The 26,242-nt window shown below is 53.1% G+C and overlaps 1 protein-coding gene across 1 annotated transcript in view; it reads left to right on the top strand.

Annotated features, from left to right (window-relative positions):
• Abcc3 (ATP binding cassette subfamily C member 3) overlaps nt 1-26,242 on the top strand; it is a 45,284-nt gene that overhangs the window by 2,424 nt on the left and 16,618 nt on the right. Inside the window, exons 2-21 of the mRNA XM_046420375.2 lie at nt 12,013-12,189; nt 12,516-12,641; nt 12,845-12,982; nt 13,993-14,118; nt 14,327-14,388; nt 15,157-15,288; nt 16,288-16,479; nt 18,407-18,584; nt 18,669-18,830; nt 19,324-19,416; nt 20,709-20,912; nt 21,033-21,179; nt 21,592-21,679; nt 21,970-22,036; nt 22,253-22,379; nt 22,456-22,632; nt 24,292-24,459; nt 24,738-24,927; nt 25,799-25,910; nt 26,053-26,200. Of these exons, the coding sequence (XP_046276331.1) occupies nt 12,013-12,189; nt 12,516-12,641; nt 12,845-12,982; nt 13,993-14,118; nt 14,327-14,388; nt 15,157-15,288; nt 16,288-16,479; nt 18,407-18,584; nt 18,669-18,830; nt 19,324-19,416; nt 20,709-20,912; nt 21,033-21,179; nt 21,592-21,679; nt 21,970-22,036; nt 22,253-22,379; nt 22,456-22,632; nt 24,292-24,459; nt 24,738-24,927; nt 25,799-25,910; nt 26,053-26,200 (2,814 nt within the window). The remainder of the gene's footprint in view (nt 1-12,012; nt 12,190-12,515; nt 12,642-12,844; nt 12,983-13,992; nt 14,119-14,326; nt 14,389-15,156; nt 15,289-16,287; nt 16,480-18,406; nt 18,585-18,668; nt 18,831-19,323; nt 19,417-20,708; nt 20,913-21,032; nt 21,180-21,591; nt 21,680-21,969; nt 22,037-22,252; nt 22,380-22,455; nt 22,633-24,291; nt 24,460-24,737; nt 24,928-25,798; nt 25,911-26,052; nt 26,201-26,242) is intronic.

Below are 26,242 nucleotides of genomic sequence, written 5' to 3'. Positions count from 1 at the left end.
TGGCTGGTGTCTGGGGGTGGGTGAGGTCTGCAGAGTAGAGACGAGGAAGGGTCTCAGGCCAAGAGGTTGGAGCCTCAGCTATAGCTATTACCCAAAAACTCTGGGATACTCATTTGTGGCATGCTATTTTGCATCTCATTTGCATGGCGTATCATTCAGATGTACCTACCCTTGAAGCTTAGGGTCTGAGGGGACCCACCTAGTGGGAAATGGTTCAGGACAGCAAGGAAGTATCAGAACTGGAAGGGACAGGCAAGAGGAGTGGGGTGTTCAGGCCCTACTTGTTTACTCTGCCAAACCTTTCACTAGCTTATCCTCAGAGCCTTGCTTTCTTACCTGTGAAATGGGGAAATAATTCACCATCTGCTCACCTTGCAAGATTTTTGTGGGGATCCAGTGAGATAGGGAATGAGAAATGATTCTGAGAATCAAGAAACTCTCTTGTGGCTGGCAGGTCCTGGTATTCCTTGGAAGAGGGGGGAGGACAAAGAGAAATGAGGTCATAGGTAATGTAAGAGACTTTGGAAACCTACAAGAAAATGGCTCTTGGGCTGTTGGGGCAGAGGGTCCTATTTCAGCTGTTACTGGGGTCAGGAGACTGATCCTGGCTAAACCCATCAGCTTCAGCCCCAGCCTGCTCTGAGGGTAGGAGACTGGGGAACATCCATGATACCCTGGACATACGCACAAACATCTGGACACACACATATCACACACGCTGCATACATGATTTCTCTATTTCTTTTTAATATCTGTTTCTCTCTCCTCCCTCTGCCCCTGCCCACCCACCACCCCTGGCCTCACAGCAGGTTACCAACATCTCTGAGCATGCCTTGGGAGTTTGTGTGGAAATAAATTCCAAAAGAATGAATTGTATGCTGGGTGTGGTAGCACACACCTTTGAGTCCCTGGCCCCCACTGGGCCCTGAACTTCTTGTTGCTACAGGTACTTCCTCTAAGGCTCTCATCTCAGTCCCAGCTACTTGGGAGGTTAAGTCAGGGGGATCCCAAGTTCCAGGCCAGCCTAGACAACTCAGTGAGACCCTATCTCAAATAAAAACAAAAAAGAGATGGGTGTAGCCCCGTGGTAGAGAGCTTGCCTAGCACGTGTGAGGCCCTGGTTTCCATCTCTAGCATCAAAAAAATTTTAATAAAAAAGGGTATTTTGTGTGATCAAACTAACCCACAACTCGTGAAGGCTGAAATAGCTCTAGAGCAAAGGAGGTCATTGTGAACTTTTACTCTGATCTGCTGTCCCTTTCTTGCAAGTTTACTCTGAACTGAGCAATAGAAGTTGGACAGTACCCAGGGGTGAGGCAAGTACATGGTGGAGGGACCCAGGACTATTTGCTCTCAGGAGGTACCAGCCAATATGCAGAACTAATCATATAACCCCAGGAAACTAAGAAATCCAAAGATCGTGACCATAAAAACTGTCCAAAAGCCAGGCATGGTGACACACACCTGTAATCTCAGCCGCTTTGGAGGCTGAGCCAGGTGGATCAAGAGTTCAAAGCCAGCCTCAGCAAAAGCAAGGCACTAAGCAACTCAATGAGACCCTGTCTCTAAATAAAATACCAAATAGGCTGGGGATGTGGCTCATTGGTCTAGTGCCCCAGAGTTCAATCACCAGTACCAAAAAAAAACTGTCCAAAAAATAGCACTGACTGCCTAATAAGTAGTAAGTTCCCAATGGGGATTTGTTGGTTCCTCCTCTAAGATTTCCAGACTCCTCTTTCCTCAGCTCTCTCACTACACCAGACATCAATTTTCTTAGTGGCAGCTCTTGTTCCAGGCCCATGGGTCCCCCAGTGGTCAGACTCACACAGTAAGGGAAGGTGCCTTCACTGTTGCCTTTGCTGTGTACCCACCCTAGAGAGGCATAAACCCTGGTCTCTTGGAAGCCCATCTCCTTGTGTATCCTCCTGTGCTCTAGCAAGGACCAATTCTGTTGTCCATTAGCTGTGTGCCTTTTGGCAGGTCATTCACCCTCTCTGAGCTCTAGCCAGTCTTAGGTAGGCTCTGGGGCCTCCTTTAAGTGTGGGATTGTACAGTGATGATTCTGGGAGGATGAGCCTAGGCTTGGAGGCCAAGACCATGATGGAGGCCTTCCAAACTTAAGGGCTCTAGGGTATCAGGGTGTCCCAGTATGAGTAGGTAGCAGGTGTGCTTAATGGACAAGGACCATATTTCATGTGTTTGGCTCTCAAATGAAGACAGTGACATGCAAAGCTGTGAGGAAGCTGGAAATGGCAGGGCCCCTGAGGTAGGCAGATGGGTGGGAGGTGGGCACTCCTTAGCCTACGGGGTACCAAAGCTCACCTGCTCCTCTCAGGGATCTAGTCTCACCTGCCAGGTCAGGGACCCTTGGAGTCTCTTCCCTCCATCCTGGAGACATTGAATCTGGTGCTGGAAGGCTTTGACCTTTGAGGAGGAAAATTGGCCCTAGATTGACTTCCCTTGTCCCCCGGACCTGGATTGAAGGCTAGAGACAGGAAAGGAAGTGAATCAGGCGAGTGGCTTTGCGGAGGGAGCTTTGCCAAGACTGTCTGCTAGCCCCAAACAGGGTCATGGTCTCTGAGCACCATCTGGCCTCCAGGAAGGGCAATCCCAGTCGGGACTAGAGCCAAGCTACTCTGGAGAAGTGCCTGGGCTCTGGTCCCCCAACCCCTACACCATGAGACTGGCGAGGGGGTGGGGGCAGGACCCCTGTAGGAGGGATGAGACTTGGGTCTATCCTTGCTAAGGTGGCTGGACCGCCCTCTTCCCCCACCTAGAGCTGTTCTTGTTTCTGAGGCTAAGTCCAGAGGGTGGGGATGGTGGAGGCAGGGATGGGTGGAGACGGGGCCTAAGCCTGGATTAGATTTCTCCTTCTAATTGGATCTTCAGGTTTCTAGTCCAGGAGCTCCCAGAACCCCTAGTTAGCCTATTACCTAGGTGTTGGCACCTTTCCCTGATCCCAGGGTGGACTGCATGACTAAAAGAGGACTTGCAATGTAGCAGGTGACCTGGATCCAGGTGGAATGTCATGCTGGAGCCCTTCCGGGTATAGAGGAAGCCTTATATAAACCCAGTCAGGGGCTGGAACTCTGAAGCTTCATCACGGGTGTTCAGATTCTATATCAGCCCTGGGTCTCGGGTGTCAGGAACATTACGTGATCATTCTGGCACAGACCTGAGCTCAGTTAACCCATGCCATCATGGGCCAGCAGCCCCTTCCGGGTTGGATTGCCAGTTGGGCCTCTGAGCCACGCATTGGCCCAGCCCTGCCAATGTGGGGCCTCCCGGGTCCTTCCTGCCAGAGGCTTCCTGTTTCAGCCAGGGTGGCTCAGTGGGGGTAGATGGAGATCAGGGCCGCCCCTTCCTTTTCTGCACCTCCTTTGCTGCCGAGATAAATGATCTTGTCAGTCAATTCCCAGCCACAATCTGCAACCTCAGGAACTGCCCAGCATCGGTGGCTCCCCCCTTCCTCCACCACACAGGATTAAGGAAATAATGAATGTTCTCATGACAGGGCCTGTCAGCAGGCTGGGGCCCCGGGGCTGGGAAGTCCCTGGCAGAGCTGCAGAGGGCTCCGGGGTCCTCACCCCACCTGCTGTGGGTGTGAGTCTGCAGGGATTTTGGCTGAGTGCCAGTGAACAGGCATCTGCCACATGGTCCATTATAGGTGCTGGACCTTCCGCCTTATCAGCCCCATCCAGCTGTTTAATCGCAGCACTAAGGAAGCCACGGTTGCTGTGGAAACCGTGTGGGCGACGATGGAGCGGGGGCTGTGGGCCCAGTGCCTGCCTCCCAGCTGCTGCCCTTCAGACCAGCAATGGCAGGGAGGGCTTCAGGAGCCCTAATCCATTCTGCCTTGAAGGGTTTCAGTGGGGGAATGTTATGGGGTCCAGGAAACGACCTTCACGGACCCTGTCCTCACCTTCACTTATCTACTTAACTTTCTCTGGACTAGAGGCCCCTTGGATTGCCTGGCCCTTGGCCTTGATGCTGGGGGAGAGAGGAGCATGCTCTGCTCCTGGGCAAGAAGCTGCCCCATGCTGAGACAGGGGCACCCTCATTCATTCCTTTGTTTATTTGTTCTTTGGTTCAACAAATTAGTATTGCATGCCTTCTCTGTGCCAGAGGCTGCTCCCCACTCAGAGCTTCATGGTCAACAGAAGATATCCTTAAAAAAAATTTAAAAAAAACTGTCCCCCAAGAAGAGAATGCATATTCTAGTGGGAGGAGGAGAAAAAGCAGACAGGTAATAAGGAACTCAATTATATGGGATGAGAGAAAGTATAAGAGCTATGGGGGAAATAGAATAGGTTAAGAGGGCTGGGGGCTGGGGATCTAGCTCAGTTGGTAGAGTGCTTGCCTCACATGCACAAGGCCCTGGGTTCCATCCCCAACACTTCAAAAAGAGAGGGAGAGAGAGAGGGAGGGAGGGAGGGGGTAGGGAGTGAGCTACAACTGAAATTGGGAACATGAAGGCAGAACTCCTTGAAAGGGCTTCATCTGGGGCAGAAGCAGGCATGGAGTGTCTGAAGATCAGCACCGAGGCCAGGGTGCTGGGATGAGCCGAGAGAGGGGAGTTGGGGAGATGAGGTGAGCCTGGTGAGGGGGCTGATAACAGGGTCCAGATGAGGCCTTCACTTCAGCCTTTTTTTTCACTCTGAGGGACAGAGAGCCCTTGGTGGGTTTGGACCAAAGGAATGACATAGTCGTGTAGCCTGTCTTAGGCTTCCGAAAGGTCTTTCTTTAGCTGCTGTGCTAGAAAAGACAGAAGGGCACGTGGCAGGAAGAGCATGGGGAGGACTGTGGAAATAATCTGAGTGGGAGAGTGGAGGTGGGGAGCCGCAGGCCAGGTAAGGCTGCCTTTTATAGATAAGAACAGTGGACTATAGCACTGCCGTGGAGTTCAACCAAAGAATTCGAAGGTAGAGTGGACAGTGTTTGCTGAGGGATTGGGTGCGGGGTATGAGAGAAAGAGACAAAAGGGACGAGCCTGCAGAGTCGGGCCTGGGGGAGAGAAGAAAGGAGGGAAAGTCGCCATTCATGGAGCTGGGCAGGCTGCAGGGGAGGGGATGGTCCCATTCTGGACCTGTCCTATAAGACATGTCCCACAGATGTCCTAACAAGGGCTCTGGCGTGAACAATGGAGAGACACAGGCGTGGGCAAGTACCTGCTGCATCCTGGGGATGCCCGGCCTCGCCCAGTTGGGTCTTATTTATCTAAAGGAAAGGAGTCAGCCAGGCACCGGGGCATAGGCCTGTAATCCCAGTGACTCAGGAGGCTGAAGCAGGAGAATCAAAAGTTCAAGGCCAGCCTTAGCAATTTAGCAAGGCCCTAAGCAACTTAGTGAGACCCTGCCTCAAAATTAAAAATAAAAAGGGCTGGGGGTGGGGTTCAGTTGTAAAGCACCCCTGGGATTGAGCCCCAGTACCAAATAAGTAAACAAAGGAGCCCAGGCTGATCACCCTGAGGTCAAAGCAGCCATCCTGTCCTCACACCCCCAAAGTCCCTTGGTCATGGCCACAATGTCAGCCTCCGTGAAATGAAGCTTGATGTTCCCCCACAGGGGGAGCGCTGCCTTGTTAGGTCCAGATGCTGTGCAGCTCATTCTCTGCCCCCTGAGGAAGTGTCTGGGGAGCTGTCCTCACTCCTATTACTGGCACGGGGACACAGGTTGAAGAAGCTGATCCCAGTCACGTGACTCTGGAATAGTGGAATGGAGCCATACTGGGCCCTCCACTGCAGCACTGGGTTTTCTTGTGACCACTTCCTACCGGCCTAAAAGAAAATCAGCCACCCACCCTCCTGGCCAGAAAGCAATTCCCATCCTGCCCTCACACTGGGACTCCAGCCCCTACCCACACAGTCCCTGTCAGTCATTGCAGCTTCTGGGCTGCTCCAGCCTATGGGCCCTGTGCTGGGAGTTGGAGGGTGTGGGGCAGCACAGGTACCAAGCAGGAGGGGAACACCCTCCAGTTGTGGGAGAGAGCATGTGTTTACATACACAGGCCCTGGTGACATTGCATCACAGAGCCAGGTGGCCTATCCCAGCCCCATGCTGTCAGGTGTCCTTGAACCTGCTGCCACTTTTTCATAAACAAGGTCCCTCTGTTAAATACCTCTAGAAATTGTTCTGAGGCAACAAGCGGATGATACTCATGTCAGTGTGATAAAGGCCATCTGGGACACAGAAAGGGAAAGTCAGACCTGGGGTGCCCCAGAGAGGCTTCCTGTGGGAGGTGAGGCCCAGAGACCTGATGGTCTGAGTTAGGGTAGCCCAGGGACAGGCTCTCTGGGTGGGGCCACCCACTGATGGTGGAATGGATCCAACAGCCAGGCCGTTCACACAGGGGAGCCCCGTGCAGGAATGAAGATGGGTGATCTGCCCTCACATGCACCCTCCAGAATGCCCCCCACATGATGTCAGGGAAGGAAAGCCAGACAGGAAGGCTGCGTACCAACCGTATCCAAACTGGGCAAAATTGATCCAAAATTGATCAGGATGGGGGTTCCCACTGGGGTAGGCAGGGACTGGGTAGGGGACAAGAGCTGCTTCTGCCAGCAGTGTTCTGTCTCTTGCTGGTGATGCTAGTTACACAGTTGAAGTCCTGTGGGTGAAGATTTGTGGACATGTACACTTCAGATGTGTGTACTTTTCTGCGCAGTGGTGCATGCCTGTAATCCCAGTGGCTTGGGAGGCTGAGGCAGGAGGATCACAAGTTCAAAGCCAGCCTCAGCAACTTAGCGAGGCCCTGAGCAACTCAGCAAGACCCTGTCTCTAAATAAAAAACAAAAAGGGCTGGGGATGTGGCTCAGTGGTTAAGCACCGCTGAGGGCAATTCCTAGTACCCAAGGGGGTAATTGGATGAGGCCAGATTAGCTCTGTCTGTTTTTCCTTCCTCCTAGAGGTCTTGACCAGGTCTCGTGGTAGACCCAGTTCTCTGACCACCATTGAAGGCTCAGCAAGAATGCGTGTGTGCTTGGTTCTCAGAGTTTGAGGAAATACCAAGTACTTGATAGACCTCTGGGATATAAGATGCACACACAGGGGCTGGGGTTGGCTGCAGGGAAGGGATTAGTGGGAAGGAAGGAGGGAGGAGAAGCCTAAGGGGCCTCAGGGTGGATGCTGGGACTTGGCTCCACGAGCAGCCTGAGACACTGCAGGTTTGCGGGCACGTGGCAAGGGGCACAAAGCCGTGCTTCAGAAAGGGTCATTCTGCAGCAGTGGCCGGGGCAGTGGGGGTAGAGGGCTACCCGGATGGGATTAAGAAAGGAAGGCAGTCTGCAGAAAGGGAAGCAGCCTATGCAGGCCAGTTCCCTTTCCCGGGATATTTTGTTAAGATGGAGAACTCAGCCCACAGAGTTCAGCAGTTCATAGCCTGGTGCAGTGGCATATGCCTGTGATCCAGCTACCCGGCAGGCTGAGGCAGATAGAGGATGGAAGGTTGAGGCCATTCTCGACCACTTAGTGAGACCCTATCTCGAAATTTAAAAACAAAAGGGGGTAGGTTTGGCCAGGCACAGTGGCACATGCCTGTAATCTTAGTGAGTTGTGAGGCTGAAACAGGAGGATTGCAAGTTCCTGGCCAGTCTGGGTAATTTAGCAAGACTGTTTCAAAATAAAGAGCTGTGGGGATGTAGCTCAGCGGTAAAGCGCCCCCTGTGTTCAATCTCCAGTACTGCAAGGAAAAAGAAAGTCCACATAGACCATTTGAAGCCAGCTGGGGGCTGTAAACACTGTGGGAAGATGCGTAGACTTTGTCTTCTAGACAGTAGGAAGCCGCAGAAGGTTTAGAGGGAAGGTACAGTATCATCCTTTTGTTAATTAATTCATTTCTTCAATAAATATTTAACTTAACTTATTTAAGCAACCTTTTCTGAGCACCTACTATGTGCGAGGCACCCTTTTAGGGTGTCTAAGTAGTTAGGATACATCAATAAATGAAATAGGGTTCTTTCCTTCAAGGATATTACATGTTGTAGGAGGAGATGAAAGAAAATATAATAAATGAGTAAATTATATAGCATGTTAGGTGGTAGGTGCTATAGAGAAAGAAAGAACAGAGAAGGCCAAGCATTGGGAAAACTTGCATGGGCTACTGGTGGCAGCATTAAACAGGGTGGTCAGAGAGGCCTTGTTGAAGAAGAAATAATGAAGCATGTATGGGAAGAGTGTTCCAGAGAAAGAGACCCTACTATGTAAAGACCCTGAGGCAGGAACCCGCCTTGTGTGTGCTCAGGAATAACAAGGTCAATGGCTAGAATGAAGCAGTAGAGGCAATGGGAGAAGCCATGGGTCAGGAGGAAAGGACACTGTGCAGGTCCCTGTAGGCTATTATAAGATGTGTAGAGTGGAGGTGTCCAGTTGACCAGTGGATTTGAGGAGTAGTAAACTGGAGAGATACACGTGGAAGTCACTAGAATATCAATGGTACATTGGGACGAGCCTGGGAGAAGTAGCTCTGCAGTAAAGCGCCCCCTGTGTTCAATCCTAGTACTGCAAGAAAAAAAGAGGTATGAGAGGTGCTGAACCCTTCAAGTTCAGATCATCCAGAACAGATGAGAGAGAGCACCGAGGGGATGTGTGCAGATAGAGGAGGAGGAGAAGGGAAAAGGACTAAACCCCAGGGCACTCTCACACTAAGAGGGGAGCCAGTGACACAGGACCAGGACCAGGGATGAAGGAGAAGACCAGGGTCAGGTCCTCGAGATCCCATGGTAACTGCTCATGAAGAGATGAGCACCAGGGCTGGTATTTTGGTGAGGGGCTAGGTGGGAGGTATAATTTTCCCCAGGTTATCCATAAAGAAACCAAGGTGGGGCTGGGGATGTGGCTCAAGCGGTAGCGCGCTTGCCTGGCATGCGTGTGGCCCAGGTTCGATCCTCAGCACCACATACAAACAAAGATGTTGTGTCTGCCGAAAACTGAAAAATAAATATTGAAATTAAAAAAAAAAAAAGAAACCAAGGTGCAGAGAGGGGAGGGTTTAAGCACCTTGTCCACAGCTTACTTTTTTTTTTTTTTGTATTATGGATTGACCCCAGGGGTCACTGTACACTGAGCTACACCCCCAGCCCCCTTTTTTTATTATTTTGAGACAGAGTCTCTTGCTAAGTTGCCCAGGTGCGCCTCCAACTCCTCATCCTCCTGCCTCCTCCTCCTCCTCGGGCATTGCTGGGATTACCTACCATCCTGCGCCACAGCACCCAAGGTCATAGCTCTCAAAAGAGGAGAAGAAGCCAGGACTCAAACACTTGCCCATCCAGCTGTTATTCTTTCACCAAGAATCCACAGGGCCTAGTGTCCCATGGGTGTCTGGATGGCTGGGAGAATGATGGTGCCCTTGGCAGAGTCAGGCAAGGCCAGGGGAGGGGCCGGTCCTGGCTGGAGTGAATGAGCTGAGCTGTGAGAGGTGTTGAACACCAGGGACTGGGGACAGATGGGAAGCCATCTGAGAGGGGCCAAGACTCAGGAGGGCATCCGGACTGTTGCTGTGGATATGGGACTCGGTGCAATCTGTGAGCGGTGATGGGAGACAGCCCAGGCCGAGGGAGGAACCTGGGGACTGGGGCTGGTGTGCACAGGGCCCGCTGGGAGGAAGAAGAGACAGGGCAAGAAATGCTTGCCACCCTGTTGCAGGGGGAATCCTGCTCGAAGGCTGAGGGGGGCCTATTTGATTTGCAGTTGAAGGGACTTCTGGTTCTAGAGGGTGGACTGAACATGGGACTTTATCCCCAGGCCTTCCTGATTTTCCACTTGAATAACAGTAAACAATACAAGATTCAATCCTGTAAGTCGAGAGAACAACACCTTGGGAAAGGGAGACAGTGGAAACCAATATCCATACAGGTCAGGAAAAGCTCAGGATTTAGAGGGCTGCAGAAGCGGGAGCAGGTGGGGAGTAGGGTGGAAAGCAGGGGCTGGTGGGGAGAATGTGTAAGGATAAGTTGGACATCCACGCTGCTTCCCCACCCCAGGCCAGACCAGCCCCAGCCACCTCCTAGAAGACCTGGAGGTGTTCAGTGCAGATCTACACACTGCAGGATGGAGCCCCCAGCCTCATACTCAAATTGGCCCCAGAAAAAAAGACCTTCAGATTCTGCCAGTTGGGGAGGGACTCTTCTCTAAATGACCAGGTTTCTCCTTGATCACTGTGCAAACTAAGCCCCGCACAGCCTGCAAGGTGCCTGTCTGCTCTTTGGTGACTCATTCAGAAGTAGTGAGACAGTCAAGCGTGAAGAACCACCGCAAATTGGGGAACCTCCAATTTGAATGACAGAAACCAAACCATCAGAGAAACAGAAAAAAGGGAAAAAGAGATTTACATGCAGGTAGAACTTGGGTAAAAATTAAAATGATAGTCATTTAATCAGCACAGAAGATAAGTGATCATATCCTCAGGCAACGGATGGTTCCAGGTGGATGGGATTATAGGTGGTTATTTGTTCATATTTTCTGAGTTTTCTGTAAAGAACATGTAATGCTTTGTAAGAAGGTGGAGGTGGGAAGATCAGTACATCAGCTGCCTTGGAGGAAACAATCGCAATGAAGCAGGTGTCTATTAGTGAATTTATTTCCCCAACATTTTCCAAAAATATTCTTAAGTGTAGTTATTTCAACGTTTTGTTTTAGGTTTTGATACTGGGGGTCAAAGCCAGGGGCACTTTACCATTGAGCTACATCCCCAGTCTTTTTATTTTTTATTTTGAGATAGGGTCTAGGTGTAGCTATGATCCAAGAGAGGTGCCAGGAGGGTGACCGGGAGGGGACCTATCATACTGCTCTGTCCAAGATGGAGCAGTTTCCCACGATGTGGACATTCAGGACAGCCCAGCCCAGCCAGGGATGGTGGGTCACCCTAGCTTTGTAACTTGCAAAGATCTCCCCACCTCCTCTTCTTCCTATGAATCTCATGCCAACACAGTAAGACAGTTAGGGCTGGGGGAGAGGGGCACCCCCATTGTAAAGGCAACTAAGACTCAGAAAAGCCCTTACCTGTGGCCACCTGAAGAGGAAGGGGGCTCTGAAACTATGGAAATGTTACTTTGATAAAATTTAAAATTGGGCTGGGGATGTGGCTCAGGAGAAACCTGCTTGCCTAACATGTACTCAATCCTCAGCACCACGCAAAAAAAGAAAAAAGAGTCAGTATCTAGAATGACAGACAGCAGATCAGCCTGGGAGGGGTGAACAGCAAAGGGGCACAAGTGAACTTGTAGATGATGCAAAACACTGTGGCGGTGTTTTGCAGGCATATGCAAATGTCAAATTCATTGAAGTCATTTATTGTTGATTGATTGATGGATATGGGGATTGAACCCAGGGGCACACTCTTCCACTAAGCTATATCCCCAGTCCTTTTATTTTTATTTATTTATTTATTTATTTATTTATTTATTTATTTATTTTAGGGGTACCAGGGATTGAACTCAGGGGTACTTGACCACTGAGCCACATCCTCAGCCCTATTTTGTATTTTTTTTAGAGACAGGGTCTCACTGAGTTGCTTAGCACCTCACCTTTGCTAAGGCTGGCTTTGAACTCACGATCCTCCTGTCTCCACCTCCAGAGCCACTTAGATTACAGGCATGCACGACCGATCCCGGCCCCCTTTTATTTTTTGAGACAGGGCCTCACTAAGTTGCTGAGGCTGGCCTTGAATTTGAGATCCTCCTGCCTTAGCCTCCCAATTCACTGGAATTATACAGGTGTGTGCCCCTGCAGGAAGGGCACATTCAAGTCCTACACTTTAAATGGGTATAGTTTATTGCACTTAAATTTTACCTTAATTAGAGAGGGAAATGAGGAAATGGGGGCAACCACATCCTCCCTGGAAGGCTCAACCTCTGGGCAGCACCTGCTCAGATGCTTGCTCAAACTCTTATCCTCACCTATCCTCTGGTCCATCCCCACCCTAGATGGATGGAGTGTCTCCTGGTCCAGCCACCTCCCTGAAGGAGACCCAGTTCCTCAGGAGGCTGCCACAGCACTGAATTGTTCTCTCTGTCTCCAGGACACCAACCTGTCAGTGTACACAGACAATCCAGACCTCACATCCTGTTTCCAGAACTCCCTACTGGCCTGGGTACCCTGCATCTACCTGTGGGCTGCCCTACCCTGCTACCTGCTCTACCTGAAGTACCACCGACGTGGCTACATCGTCCTCTCGCACCTGTCCAGGCTCAAGACGGTCAGGGGCTCAGGGTTGTCCTCCTGGTGGGGCTGGGACCTGAGGGGAGTCTGCTTCTAATAACCCCACCCCCTCCACGGCTGGAGCAGGTTCCCAGCCTCACCTGCCCTTCCTGCAGCCAACTGGGACATTCCCTGCTTGGGGAAGTTCTAGCAAGTTCACCAACAACAGAGCTTCCCATCCCACCCCCAAGAAGCTTCTGGGCCAGGGCCCCTCCCAGCCCTCAGAGCCAGGGCCAGGCCCAGACTCCTAAAGGCTTCAGAAACAAGACCCCTTCCCAGCAGGGACAGTTCCTGTCTCTAAGGAGTCTTCTGCCCTGTTCACAGGCCCTGGCCATCCTGCTGTGGTGCATCTCCTGGGCGGACCTCTTCTACTCCTTCCATGGCCTGGTCCATGGCTTGGCCCCTGCACCTGTCTTCTTCATTAGCCCCCTGGTGGTGGGGATCACCATGGTCAGTGTGGGACCCAGGAGGGGGGTGGGGAGGTCTCCAGTGGGTTGTGGATTTTGATGGGGGACCCTTGGGCCCTGAGGAGAGGGTTGGACACCGGAGACTCAGCGTAGGGATGACTCCAGAAACATCCAGCCACGTGGAGTGGGGAGGAATGGTCCAGATGTGTGTGCTCTGGCCGAGCCTCCCCCACCCTCCCTGCACAGTTGCTGGCTACCCTGCTGATCCAGTACGAGCGGCTGCGGGGGGTGCAGTCCTCGGGGGTCCTCATCGTCTTCTGGTTCCTGTGTGTAGTCTGTGCCATCATTCCCTTCCGCTCCAAGATCCTTTCAGCCATAGCAGAGGTAAGGGGCACCGAGGGGGCAATCCTGCCAGGTCTAGCCCTGGGTGGGGGGGCTCAGGGTTCAAGGTCACTGCTGAGTTCCAGGCCCCCCTCTGCTACCCCTCCCCTCTCCCATGACCTCCTCCTTTCAACACTTTCCATGTCGCCCTCTGCTTGCTGCATCTCTGCCTGGAAGCAGGCAGGAGACGGGAAGATGGTATAATGCAGGGAAATGGGTCAAAGATGTGCCACTGATGGATGCTCTTGGGAGCTCAGGGGGCCATTCCATAGCCCCCATTGCCAAGTGCAATGTTCAGTGTGGGTATCAGTCATCGTCTGGGTCATGAACACATGTACATAAAGAGTTCCCCTATCCAGAAGTCCCAATCATTTGTTCTCCTTCCTCTCCCTAATTCAGTTCCTGGCCTCTCTCTTGATCTATGGTAGTGGGGGGTGGGGGATGGAACATTGGGGTCAGTCTAGTGCCCCTCATTTCTTCCTCTCAGAGGGAGGCAGACAAGTAGAGTAGCTAGGAGCACAGGCTCTGAACGGTCCGCTGACCCCCAGTGTGATCTTGGGTAAGTTGCTGAACCGTTTGTGGCCTCATGGCAGAACGGGCATCCGAATTTTCCTGAGCTGGGCCTGGTGGCACATGCCTGTAATCCCAGCCACTTGGGAGGCTGAAGAGAATCACAAGTTTGAGGCCGGCCTGGGCAACTGAACAAGACTCTTTCTCAGAATAAAAAAAGGGCTGGGGGTGTGGCTCAGTGGTAGCCCACCCCTGGGTTCAATCCCCAGCACTGCCATAAGCGCTCCTGATTGTGGGTTGTCATCCTAGTTAGACAAGCAGGATGCCTGGACCAGGGCAGGTCCTCACCAGGCCACAGTCCCTGTCATCCTTTTATACCTCTTGGAATCCTGAGTGGGGACCTGGAGCACCCATCCCCGACCTCGGGCTTCCTCCTACCCAGAGGAACTCAGGGCGCTGGGCCTCTCTGGAGCTTCTGACCCCCGCCCCACTCTCCCCTCCAGGGCAAGATCTCAGACCCTTTCCGCTTCACCACCTTCTACATCTACTTTGCCCTGGTGCTCTCCGCCTTCATTGTGTCCTGCTTCAATGAGAAGCCACCATTTTTCTCCCCAAAGAATGACAACTCTGTGAGTTTACCAGGGAGAGTGTCGGAGCCCTGCAGGGCCCTGTGCTTACGGCAGCCCCCAGCCCTTCCTACCCCTTCCCAAGGGGGAGATACCATCTCCACAACGGGGCTGGGAGTGGGAGGGAGCAAGGGCCATCCCTGCCTCTACTGTGCTTTTAAAGGCTGACGGGCACTCCTGACTCCCCCTATCCTATTCTCCCACCTTCTAGAACCCCTGCCCCGAGGCCCGTGCTGGCTTCCTCTCCCGCCTGTCTTTCGAGTGGTTCACAAAGTGAGTTGGCTCTTTCTCCAGCCTGGGCCAGAGGGAGGGGAGTGAGGGGAGGTGAGAGTGGGAAAAGGAAGCAGACCAGAGAAGTCCAGGGACCTGCGCAGTTGGGCTGGCCCCCTCCCCCATACCCGCACCCCAGTGGGCATATCGCAGATGAGAACAGGCTGCAGGTCTGTTTGGGCTGGGTGCTGAGTGGGGAGGCCAGGTCAGTCCCAGCTTGGCTCCCAGGCTCCAGGCCAGCCCTGCATCTGGCAGGCCGCAGGGATGATGAGCCCAGGGGGCTGAAAGGAGATTGTAATTAGTTCTGAGCTGTTCCATCTGGGATAAGCTTGCAGCCTGTCATCTCCTTGGCTGCCCCTCTGAGCAGCTTGAGTGGGACAATTGTGTCTGTGACCTGGGTGACAATTCATTAGCCACATGAGGAAGCACCTGAGGCTGGACTGAGTCTACCCCACACCTTGTTGTCATCCAGCTGCAGCCTGTGTGGGTTTCATCACCAGGGCCGGAGGGGGGGAGCGGGGGGGGGTGAGGTGACAGATGGGGCACCTGGGGAGGGGAAGGAGAGGGGCAAAGATGGGAACTGGGGAGGGAGGAGGCAGCGACCCACAACCTCACTGTGGGAATAAAAGAGACGCCTCCCCTGGTCAAAGCACTGGAGGAAGCCCCCCTGTTCTGGAGATCCTGGGGCCCTGGAGACAATTGCTCCCAGCTCCTGGCAGCTAAGTCCTGACCCTGTGTGAGGCTGCCTATGTGCCCCCACCTCCTGCCCAGGCTGATCATCCTCGGCTACCGGCGTCCCCTGGTGGCTCAGGATCTCTGGTCCCTGAATGAGGAGGACTGCTCCCACATGGTGGTGCAGCAGCTACTCCAGGAATGGAAGAAGCAGCAAAAGCGAGCAGCGGGGTGAGACCTCTTGTCCTTGTGCCCTCTGTGTTCCTATGTCCCTCCCATGCTTCCATGCCCCACCCTCCTCCCAGGTCCCCAGGTCCCCTGCCGGGATGGAGTAATCTCACACCGGGTGGGGAGAAGAGCAGCCCAGGGGATTGCAGCCTCAGGTCAGGTGCAGTACTACAATGTAGATTCTGTTGTCCCCATGATACAGAAGAGGACACTGAGGCACAGAGGTTTAATGTTGTGCCCAAGCCCCTCCAGTGGATGGTAGCAGAGCTGGGGTCCCCCACCCAGCTGTTTGGCCCAGAGGTCCTGCTCTTACAACCCCTCTACCCTGCCTGATTAAAGGGTAGATTTCAGGGACTTCCTTCAGAAGGGGAAGCCCCCCCCCATCCAATCCTGCCTCCTCTTGACTGGAGGCAAAGCCTGGAAGAGATGAAGCTCCAGCTGAGGGGACTTTGCAGCCTTCCATCAAGGCCACAGACCTTTCTCTGGCCAACTGCCCTGCAAAGAGAGCTTAGAGTCCTCTTCCTCTCACCCGCCACCTGGGGCCTGCGAGTTCAGTGCTCATTCAGCCCAGAACCCCTGATGGCTACTAGCTGTCAGAGGAACCAAGGACTTGGGCTTGGTTAGCAGGATCTTGGCTCCCAGGGCGTGGAGCCTTTGAGAAGGACTATGACCCACACTCTCCCTGTTCCTCCATGCCACCTCTAACCCCTCCCTGTTTAGCTGACCAGAGACTGGCCCACTAGCCATCCCTGCCTTTAAGTCCCCTTCATCTCAGTGTCCTCCCTGGGGGAGGCAAGGAGAGGGCCAGAGATTGGGAAGAGCTGGGCTTATAATCCTCAAGTAGCAGTCTGGCCACCCCTGCAGAAACCCCCTAGCACCTGGGGACGGTCCCCTGGGGAATTCTGCCATCTGTCCCCCTCCCAGTCCTGAGAACTCCCTCTCCCTCACTCCCTTGGGGCCTAGGGACTCATTCCTACCCACTGCTCCTTCCTCCCCTGACAGACCCAAGGCTGCAGCAGCATTGGAGAAGAAAGTCTCCGGTGAGGACGAGGTACTTCTGGGACACCGACCTAGGTCCTCGGAGCCCTCCTTCCTGTGGGCCCTGCTGGCCACTTTTAAGTCTGGCTTCCTCATAAGCATGGGCTTCAAGTTGATCGAGGACCTGCTGTCCTATGTCAACCCGCAGCTACTCAGGTCTCACCACACCCCTCTTGTTGTGGCCCTTCTGTGGGGGAAGGGCTGGCTGGCTGGGCCCAAGGGCTGGGCCAGGGGGAGGGACACTATATAGGGCAATTCAGCTCTCCAGCCAGGAACTGAGGAGTCCATATCTCCTGTGTGAACTTTGGCAAGTGACGTGACGCTGCATTGACGCTCATTTCTCCACTCTCACTCCACTTAGATTTGCTGGGTCTATTCTATATCCACCATGATGGATTCATTCATAAGCTTTCTCTCTTTAAGCCTCTCCAAGAATCCTTTAGGGAAGTGCTAGTTACTTTGTTTCTTTATTGTTGGTACTGGAGATTGAACCCAGAGGTTCTTCATCATGGAGCCATAACCCAAGCCCTTTAATTATTTTTGTTGTTGTTGTTGTTGTTTAAATTTGAGACAGGGTCTCACTAACTTGTTGAGGCTGACGTCAAACTTGCAATCCTCCTGCCTCAACCTCCCTCCTGACTTGCTTGGAATTATAGGTGTGCACCATCACACCCTGCTCTGTATTTGTGTGTGTGTGTGTGTGGTGACGGGGGGTGGGGGTGCCAGGGATTGAACTCAGGGGCACTCGACCACTGAGCCACATCCCCAGCCCTATTTTGTATCTTAAGGGTCTCTCTAAGTTGCTTAGCACCTCCCTTTTGCTGAGGCTGGCTTTGAACTCGTGATCCTCCTGACCCAAAGAAGACGCTCACAGAGGTGAAATAACTTGGCCAAGGGCACACAGCTGGTAAAATGAATCAGACCTCAGTCCTGGGCTCTGAATTCTAGCTAAGATATTCTTTCTACTACTTACATTAGTCACATGAGAGGCTTGAACTAGAAGGAGCTCTCAAATGCCCGGTGGGGTGGAGAGCTTCCTCGCACTTGAGCCCCCCGCCCTTTGCCCCTCCATGTGTGCCTCATTCATTCAGCAAAAACCAATTGAGCCCCCAGGGTGCTAGAATGGTGGAGGACACTAGGAATGCAGAGATAATAAGATATGGTCTTGAGATCTTATGGGAGAAAACAACCATAGCTCAATAAGAATACAGCAGGCAGGGGTATACCAGGTGTCTGAAAAAAAAAATGGGAGGAGCAAGGAGGTCAGCCTGGGATAGCTGGGGACACTTGCTAGCTCAGAAGGTTAATCACATTTAGAGGAAGGAGTGGGTGTAATAGAAGCCCAAGCCACAAAGCATGACTCAGGAACTCTAGACCTGGAGGAAAGGGTAATGGAGGGTGTGGCAGGGAAGCCCAGAGAGAGCTAGGGCTCGCCTCGGAGATGTGAAACTAGGGAAGGGCCTCTGGGAGGTGCTGCCAACAGTGTGGGAGATGTGGGGCAGGGTGGCTAGGTGGAAGGGGACCAACCAGGCCCCATGGGGGTCCAGGCCAGGAATGATTCCGGAGCTGATCCAGAGATGGGTGTGTGTGTGCCAAGGAAAGGGAGAAGTCCAGGGTAGCCTGGGTTCCTGCCTAGGTAGCTAGAGGATGATGGCTCTTTCCCTGAACAGTGACCTCAGAGGAAGGAGGAGGCCAGGACTGGGACAAGGGAGGGAACTGAGTCCTGGCCACGCTGGGCCGGAGTGGCTGGTGGGCCATCCAAGGGGAGATTCCCAGCTAGCTGGAGTTCACATTAGCAGAGCCATGGCAGGTGGGGAGCCCAAGGGCCCACATCTGGGGCTCAGTTCTCCTGGAGAGCCGGTGATAAGAGAGTGACATAGGGCTGCATGGCCAGGTCTGTGTGGGACAGGGAAGGAGACAAAGGCCAAAGGAAGCAAGGATGGCTGTTATGGTCTTCACGCTGCGGGGATGACCATCCCCTGGTCCCAGAGCTGGCAGCCCCTATCCAAGAGGTTTCTCAGGCAGGGGGCGTGGAGGCCTATGGGAGCAGACCCACCCTCATGCCTCTCCCCTCCCCTGGCAGCATCCTGATCCAGTTCATTTCAAACCCCTCGGCCCCGGCCTGGTGGGGCTTCCTGCTGGCTGTGCTGATGTTCGTGACCTCCACGGTGCAGACACTGATCTTACATCAGTACTATCACTGCATCTTCGTGTACGCCTTGAGGGTCCGTACGGCGATCATAGGTGTCATCTACAGGAAGGTGAGCCCGATCAGGGTGCAGGGAGAGGCCAGCAGCTTGGGAGAAGCTCCCAGCCCTAGTACATTCCTTGCTGTCCACCTGCAGGCTCTGGTCATCACCAATTCAGTCAAACATCAGTCCACTGTAGGAGAAATGGTCAACCTAATGTCAGTGGACGCCCAGCGCTTCATGGATATGGCCCCCTACATCAACATGATCTGGTCGACGCCCCTGAATATCATCCTGACCATCTACTTCCTCTGGCAGGTGATTCTTGAACCCTGACCTTTACCCCCTTCCTCTGACCTTGCTGCAGATGGGACAAGAGGGGGTCAGTCTGTGTCAGTGGTACAGCTGTGTCATGCACACGAGAGCTTCCCTAGGTGCTAGGGGGACTTTGGGGCTGCTCATGTCTGTAGCTGGACCTCTTCAGCCTGGGCTGTGATCCTTTCCCCCACAAGACGAGGCTGGGGGTGTGGCTCTGGCAGCCATCGCCTGTCTGTCTATCTGTGCATATTAGCCTTCTTGTGTGTATGGACAGCCTTCTGCTCTTTGCCTGTCTATCGTCATTGTCTGATGGCTGACTGCTTCTGCCAATGTCATGCTCATTCTGTCTGCCTGTCTGTCTGTCTGACTGACTGAAGTCTTTTTGCTTCCTGCCCATCGTGTTTCAGATCAGCAGGTTTCTGTCTGTTGGATTCTGTCTGTAGACTTTTGCTCTCTGTCCGTCGATCTCATCGACCCACCTGTTCCTCCTCAGATCCTGGGTCCCTCTGCCCTGGCTGGAGTGGCTCTCATGGTCTTGCTGATTCCAATCAATGGAATGGTGGCCGTGAAGATGAGGTCCTACCAGGTGGGTGCTGTTGTGTTTATACTGTTCCTACCTGGAGCAGGTACTGGGGGAAGGTGTTCACAAGCCCGGCCTCCTTCACTCCCCTAGTATCAAGCACGATAGTTGCCCTAGCTCCCTCCACCTGCACCACCCTGAGACGTTTAGGGAATATTCTCATTTCACCTGGAGAGAAAAGGGTGGGCCAGAGTCAGGCAGAGCTGTTCTAATAAGAACTTGTCCCCGTATGTCGTGCCAAGCGTAGATAGTCATTTAATCCCTTTGGAAAGATTTACTGATGTCTTTGGTAGCTTCCCACTGTACCTAGAATAAATGATAAGACCTAAGATTACCCAGCACCCTCCCCACTACCTTGTAAGCCCTCAGCCCTGTAGTATGGGCAAGCTTCACCCAGGTGGGTCTTCTCTCTCTTCTCCAAAGCCCCAAGCTCTGTGCACCTCCGGGCCACCACATGCTCTTCCCTCTTCCTGGAACACTCTGTACCCCTCCTCGCCTCTCGAATTCCTTCCCTCTCCTTTAGCTCTCAGGATAGAGGCCACTTCCTCCTGATTACTGTCTAAGTTAGTACCCCCACCCCTGTTTTCCCTCATTGTATCCTTTTATTTCCCTTCAGATCATACATGATGGGTTTTTTGTTTGTTTGTTTGTTTTGTTGATGCTGGGGATTGAACCCAGGGCCTTATGGCTGCTAGGCAAGCACACTCCCAACTGAGCTATATCCCCAGCACACACATGATGATCTATAGTGAAGCATTTATTCCAGTAATTCTTGCTGTATGCCTCCGCCATCAGACTCCCGGCTGTATGATGGCTGGGACCTTGTCTGAATTGTTCAACCAAATATCCTCCAATCTAGCACAAGGTCAGGCACATAATAGGCATTCAATAAACAGGGATTGAATGGAAAAGTTAATTTGGTGTTTCAACTTGCCATCCTTTAGATTAAGGCCTAAAAGATAGAAATAGGCAATCCTTATCCTTAGGAAGCTCCTGGCCTTTCCCCATAACCATCCACATATTTACATACGTGTCCCCATATGTGTCCCCATGGTTACGGGGGGAGGGGGGGAAGCAACGTGCTCTAGAAATGCAGGCAGGGAGCAGAGCTGCCTGGGAACCAGTGATGGTGGCAGGAGCTGGGAGGAGAGGGGGGCTGGAAAGGAGGTGGCAGAAGGCAAGGCAGTGGCGATGGATAAGGATGTAAGAAGGTGTGAGCCCCATGGGAAGGAGGAGGTCTGGGAAGGAGGTCTGGGAAGCAGAGTGAATGAGCCGCTGCCGTTCTCTCCTCTGCACAGGTGCAGCAAATGAAGTTCAAGGACTCACGGATCAAGCTGATGAACGAGATCCTGGGTGGCATCAAGGTGCTGAAGCTGTATGCCTGGGAGCCCACCTTCCTGGAGCTGGTGCGAGGCATCAGGCAGGGAGAGCTCCGGCTGCTGCGCAAGGGAACCTACCTCCAAGCCATATCCACCTTCACCTGGATCTGCACCCCTTTCCTAGTGAGGATCTCACGGGGGCTGAGCTCCTGCCTCCTGCTGAGCCAGCCTGGGTCTCTGGGTTCCCTGGGGTGACGGGGACCCAGCAGACTCCACCTTGACACCCACTCCTGCACCGCCCAGGTAAGCCTGCTCACCCTCGGGGTGTTTGTGTGCGTGGACAAGAACAATGTGCTGGACGCCGAGAAGGCCTTCGTGTCCGTGTCCTTGTTCAATGTCTTAAAGGCACCCCTCAACCTGCTGTCCCAGTTAATCAGTGGCCTCACCCAGGTAACCCCAGGAGGGCTGGGGATTCCCCTGGACTTAGGGCAGGTTGTTGAGATCAGGGAAGGGTCACTTAGGGAATAATCAAGGAAAGTTCCTGTAGTCAGGGGAGGACCATTTGTCCTTACCAAGAGTTGTCGAGGGTATGTGAGTGAATAGGGTCATTTGGAGTCACACGAGATCAAGTGCAGTCTCTGGAAACCTGAGATCTGGAGACAGCCTCCTCTTGCCAACCTGGACCTTTTCTTTGTCAGTAGGAACCAGGGAAGACCAGGTCGTGGGAAGGGCTCAGCACCAGGGAGAGGGAGAGGGCCTTCATGGATCCCTGTCTGGTTCAGGAAGTTAGGGACTGAGCAAGGGGAGGAGGGGTGGAAAGTGGGAGGAGCAACCTTGAGGGCTGACTCACAGCCTCCTGCAGACCAGTGTGTCTCTGAAACGGATCCAGCATTTCCTGAATCAAGATGAACTTGACTCCCAGTGTGTGGAGAGAAAGACCATCTCCCCAGGTCCGGACATCACCTACCAGGGCTGCCCTTGCACCAGCCCTTAGTCTTTTGTTCCAAGCTTCCTAATTTTGCTCCTTTTCTTCTTTCTCTTTGCATATCTGCTTTCCACCGCCCCCCTCCTCCCTCTTCTGGGTCCTTTGCTCCTCTTCCCCATGGGGCTCCCTATACCTCTCCCTTGTGCCCCTCCTCCAAGGATTCCAGGCTTCCTCCCCTGTCCTCTCCCCCTCGGTCTCCCTGCCCCCTTCCTTATTCCCTGGGCTCCCTGACCCTGTACACCTTGGTTCTCCCAGGCTACGCCATCACCATACAGAATGGTACCTTCACCTGGGCCCAGGACCTGCCCCCTACCCTGCACAGGTACCAGCTCCTCCCACTCTCTTCTAAGCCTCCCGAAGTGGGAGGAAGGTCCCATCAATAGCCACACCCTCTTTCCTCTCTGTCTCTGACCGGGAACCCAGGAAGAGCCTCAGCTTGCCAGGGTGGTATTTGGAAAGGAGGAGGGCTTGGGTCTGAAGCAGGCAGGCTGGGAATCCACCCTGATCTCCGCCTCTGACTGGGGCTTCTTCCTCCCAGCCTAGACATCCAAATCCTGAAAGGGACACTGGTGGCCGTGGTGGGGCCAGTGGGCTGTGGGAAGTCCTCCCTGGTGTCTGCCCTGCTGGGAGAGATGGAGAAGCTGGAAGGCAAAGTGTCTATGAAGGTGAGAGGGACTCCTGCAGAGGGCGTGAAGCTGTACCTGGCCTTGGGCAAACCCTGAGACAAACTTCTCTGGCCAGGGCTCTGTGGCCTACGTGCCCCAGCAGGCGTGGATCCAGAACTGTACACTTCAGGAAAACGTGCTGTTCGGCCGAACCATGGATCCTAAGCGCTATCAACAGGCTCTGGAGACCTGTGCTCTGCTAGCAGACATGGAGGTCCTGCCTGGTGGGGACCAGACAGAGATTGGAGAGAAGGTACAGGGTCCCCTCCCATCCCCGAGGAGCCAGCGTATAGAACTGCCCACCTCAGCCCTGCCCAGGTCCACAGATTCATTTATTCATTTACACCTTCATGTAACATCACCTCCAGCCCCGTGCCAGGCAATGGGGAAACAGATCTCCTCCAGGGGAGGCCAACCAGGTGGGAGCCATAGACTGCCCTGGGGCCAGGCTGAAGTTCTGTGCAGGACTATAGGAAGGGGACTAAAGGGGAGTTTGCATCCCTTCAGAGCTGGATCTTGGCAGCTGAGAAGGAGCTTATCATTCACCTGTTGGTTCATTTTTCATTCATTCATCAGATTTTTATTAATCACCTACTATGTGTCAGGCAGTATTATACAGTAGTGGATGCACCAGGCTAAATGAAATCTTTACTTGCATATACCTTACATTCCAGTCAATAAGCAAGAAACGTGTGTATAATAGATAATGCTAAAGGAAAAAACAAAGCAAGGTACGAATATACACAGGTTTGAATGGTTGAATGAGGTTAGGAAATAGAGGTGGGGGATAGGGCAAGACCGTTGTAGTTAAAGATTTGGCCCTTTCAAAAACTTGAGTCAGGCACAGAGGCACACACCTGGAACTGGAGAAGCTGAGACAGGAAGATCGAAAGTTCAAGGCCAGCCTGGGAAACTTAGCAAGATCCTGTCCCAAAATTAAAAATAAAAAGAGGCAGTCCCGATGCGATGGGGCACACCTACAATCCAGCAACTCAGGAGGCTCAGGCAGGAAGATCGCAAGTTGGAGGCCAGCCTCAGCAATTTAGCGAGGCCTTAAGCAACTTAGTGAGACCCTGTCTCAAAACAAAACAAAATAATAATAAAAAATAAAAAAGCTGAGGATGTGGCTTTTGAACCCCTGAGTTCAATCCCCAATCCCCAAATAAATATATAAATAAAAAGGGCTGGGGACGTGGCTCCGTGGTAGAGCGCCCCTGAGCTCCATCCCCAGCACCACGAAACAAAGGACATTGGCCTAATTTTTTGTTTTTCTGTTTTAAGTTTAATTCATTCATTTTCAATTGTTGTCAAGGACACATAACATAAAACGTGCCACCTTGACTTTTCTAAATGTGCAGTTCAGTGGCGTTGAGTGCATTCTCGTTGTCAGGCAACAATCTCCAGAACCTTTCATCCTGCCGAACTGGCTCATCTGTCCCCCTTGATTGCTAACTCCCTACTCCCTTCTCCCCAGTCCCCTGGCAACTGTCATTCTTGTGTTTCTAGGCATCGGACTACTCTAGGTATGTCATGTGAGGAAATCACACAGTATCCTTGTGTGATTGGCTTATTTCATCGAGCGTCATGTCCCCAAGGTCCGCCCGTGCTGTAGCATGTGTCAGCGTTGCCTTCCTTCTTAGGACTGAGTGACAGTGCAGTGTATGGATAGACCTCATGGGTTTCCATTCCTCTGTTGAAGGACACTTGGTTGGGGCACGGTCACCTAGAGAGGCAGGTTAAAGCAAAGGAGAAGGATGGTCTCACCTGCCCTGGGAGGACTCTGAGACCACCACTCCTTCTTTGGTGGCTGTACAGCTTCACAAAAACAGCCAGAAATTATGTGAACTGTCCCCCTGGGCCTATCTGGTCCCCTTCCATCCTGCACCTGCCTCCCAACACCGCCTCCTTCCAGGGCATTAACCTGTCTGGGGGCCAGCGGCAGAGGGTCAGTTTGGCCCGAGCTGTTTACAGCGACGCGGATGTTTTTCTGCTGGATGATCCACTGTCAGCTGTGGACTCCCATGTAGCCAAACACATCTTCGACCACGTGATCGGGCCAGAAGGTGTGCTGGCGGGCAAGGTGAGGCCACGGGAGGTTCAGGGGGCTCAGGGGAGATCAGGGGCCCAAGAGAGAATGAAGGGATTTGGGTGAGACCTGGAGGTGTGGGACCCAAAGAGCAGGAATGTGGGGTGGCCAGTACAGGAAACCCCTGAGGGCGTGTACCCCAGCACTGAGCGAGCTGCAGAAAATGTGGAGCGAGTCCTGGAGCTGCCTCTCCATGCTCCTTGGACAGCTCACACGTGCTTTGTGGCCTTGCCCAGGGCTGAAGGGCTGAAGGACTGCCGCCTTCTCTGCAGACTCGGGTGCTGGTGACACACAACATCAGCTTCCTGCCCCAGACAGACTTCATCATCGTGCTAGCTGACGGGCAGGTGTCTGAGATGGGCCCCTACTCAGCCCTACTGCAACACGACGGCTCTTTTGCCAACTTCCTCCGCAACTATGCACTCTATGAGTGTCAGGAGCACCCCGAGGACAGCAGAATTGGTATCTGCCATCCCTGGCTCTCCTGATTCCTGTGCCCTCCCTGCATCTCCCCTATCTGGGGTCTCCAAGTGTTTCTGGATTGGCCCACTGTTGTACCACGGAGGTTCTGGGAAACCTGGGCCATCTGTGTTGGGCATCACCACATGGAAAGTGAACTGGATGCAGCCACATCCCACCTCCTCCTCTTCCCTAACTGTGGGGCCTCGGATCAGCAGCTCGCAGCTCAGATCTCAGAGCCTCAGTTTTCCCATCTATCAAAGGGCAGGTGGACTCAGGTCCTAAATGTATGGCAAACCTGTTTTTGGGGATAAGTTGTTTAGCAATATGCAAGTGTTTGGCAAAATCATTCAAGATTTATGGAACCGGGTCCAGGCACTGAGAGACAGCAGTCAATGGGGGAAAAAAATCCCCACAGAATCCCTGGGCTCACAACATGCCCCACCCCCCATCTTGTTACCCAGCTGGCTCACAGGCCTTTTTCTGGGCTTCCCTGAATACTCTCCATGGGTACAACCAACCTGTCTAAAGCATTCACCCAGTGCTGTGTCCCTTGCTAATCCCTAGACACACATTCCTTCCCTTAATCCTACAGTGATGCCGTGAACCAGGTACCCCTGTGATCCCTTTCTCATGAAAGTGGAAATTTATGCTCAGTCAGCCTGACTCCAGAGCCCAAGTTCATTACCCTTATATTTGAGTCCCCTTCTCCATAGTCTCTAGAGGGAAGTTCTCCTTGTTGGCTAACCCAGGTCGTTCTGGTTGTCCTTCTAAACCCCCTCATCCTTCCTTGAGCTTGTCCATCCGGGCTTAGGGGATACAGGGGCTGCAGCATGAGCAGCCAACCCCTGTGATTTCCTCCCACCCTCTGCAGCCTTGCCACAAGCAGACGAGGAGGAACTTCTGATAGATGACACACTCAGCAACCACACGCACCTGACAGACAGTGAGCCAATCACCTACGAGGTCCAGAGGCAGTTTATGAGGTGAGCTCCCAGCCCCTGGAAGGCTGCAGCTGGGCTCCCAAGCCCTGCCCAGTGGCGGTTCTCTCTGCATTCCCACTCTGGGCCTCTGTCCTGGGATGTCAGAGGCCCCCCTCCCTGGATCTGAGCAACTGCCTCCATCCAGAGAGCTGAGCACCATGTCTTCAGAAGGGGAGGGCCAGAGTCGGGCTGCGCCCCGGAGACACCTGAGTCAATCAGAGAAGGCAGCACAGGTGACCGAAGCGAAGAAGACTGGGGTGCTCGTCCAGGAGGAGACGGCCCAGACCGGCAAAGTGAGTCTGGCTGCCCGCCCGAGTCCCTGAGCGCATGGAATC

The sequence above is a fragment of the Marmota monax genome, unplaced genomic scaffold (assembly GCF_021218885.2).
Source record: "Marmota monax isolate L192 unplaced genomic scaffold, Marmota_monax_Labrador192_F-V1.1 WCK01_AAM20220418_F8-fsc00064, whole genome shotgun sequence".
Classification (NCBI taxonomy): domain Eukaryota; kingdom Metazoa; phylum Chordata; class Mammalia; order Rodentia; family Sciuridae; genus Marmota; species Marmota monax.
The sequence above is the reverse complement of the archived record's forward strand: the minus strand, read 5'-3'. Positions and strand labels throughout refer to the sequence as shown.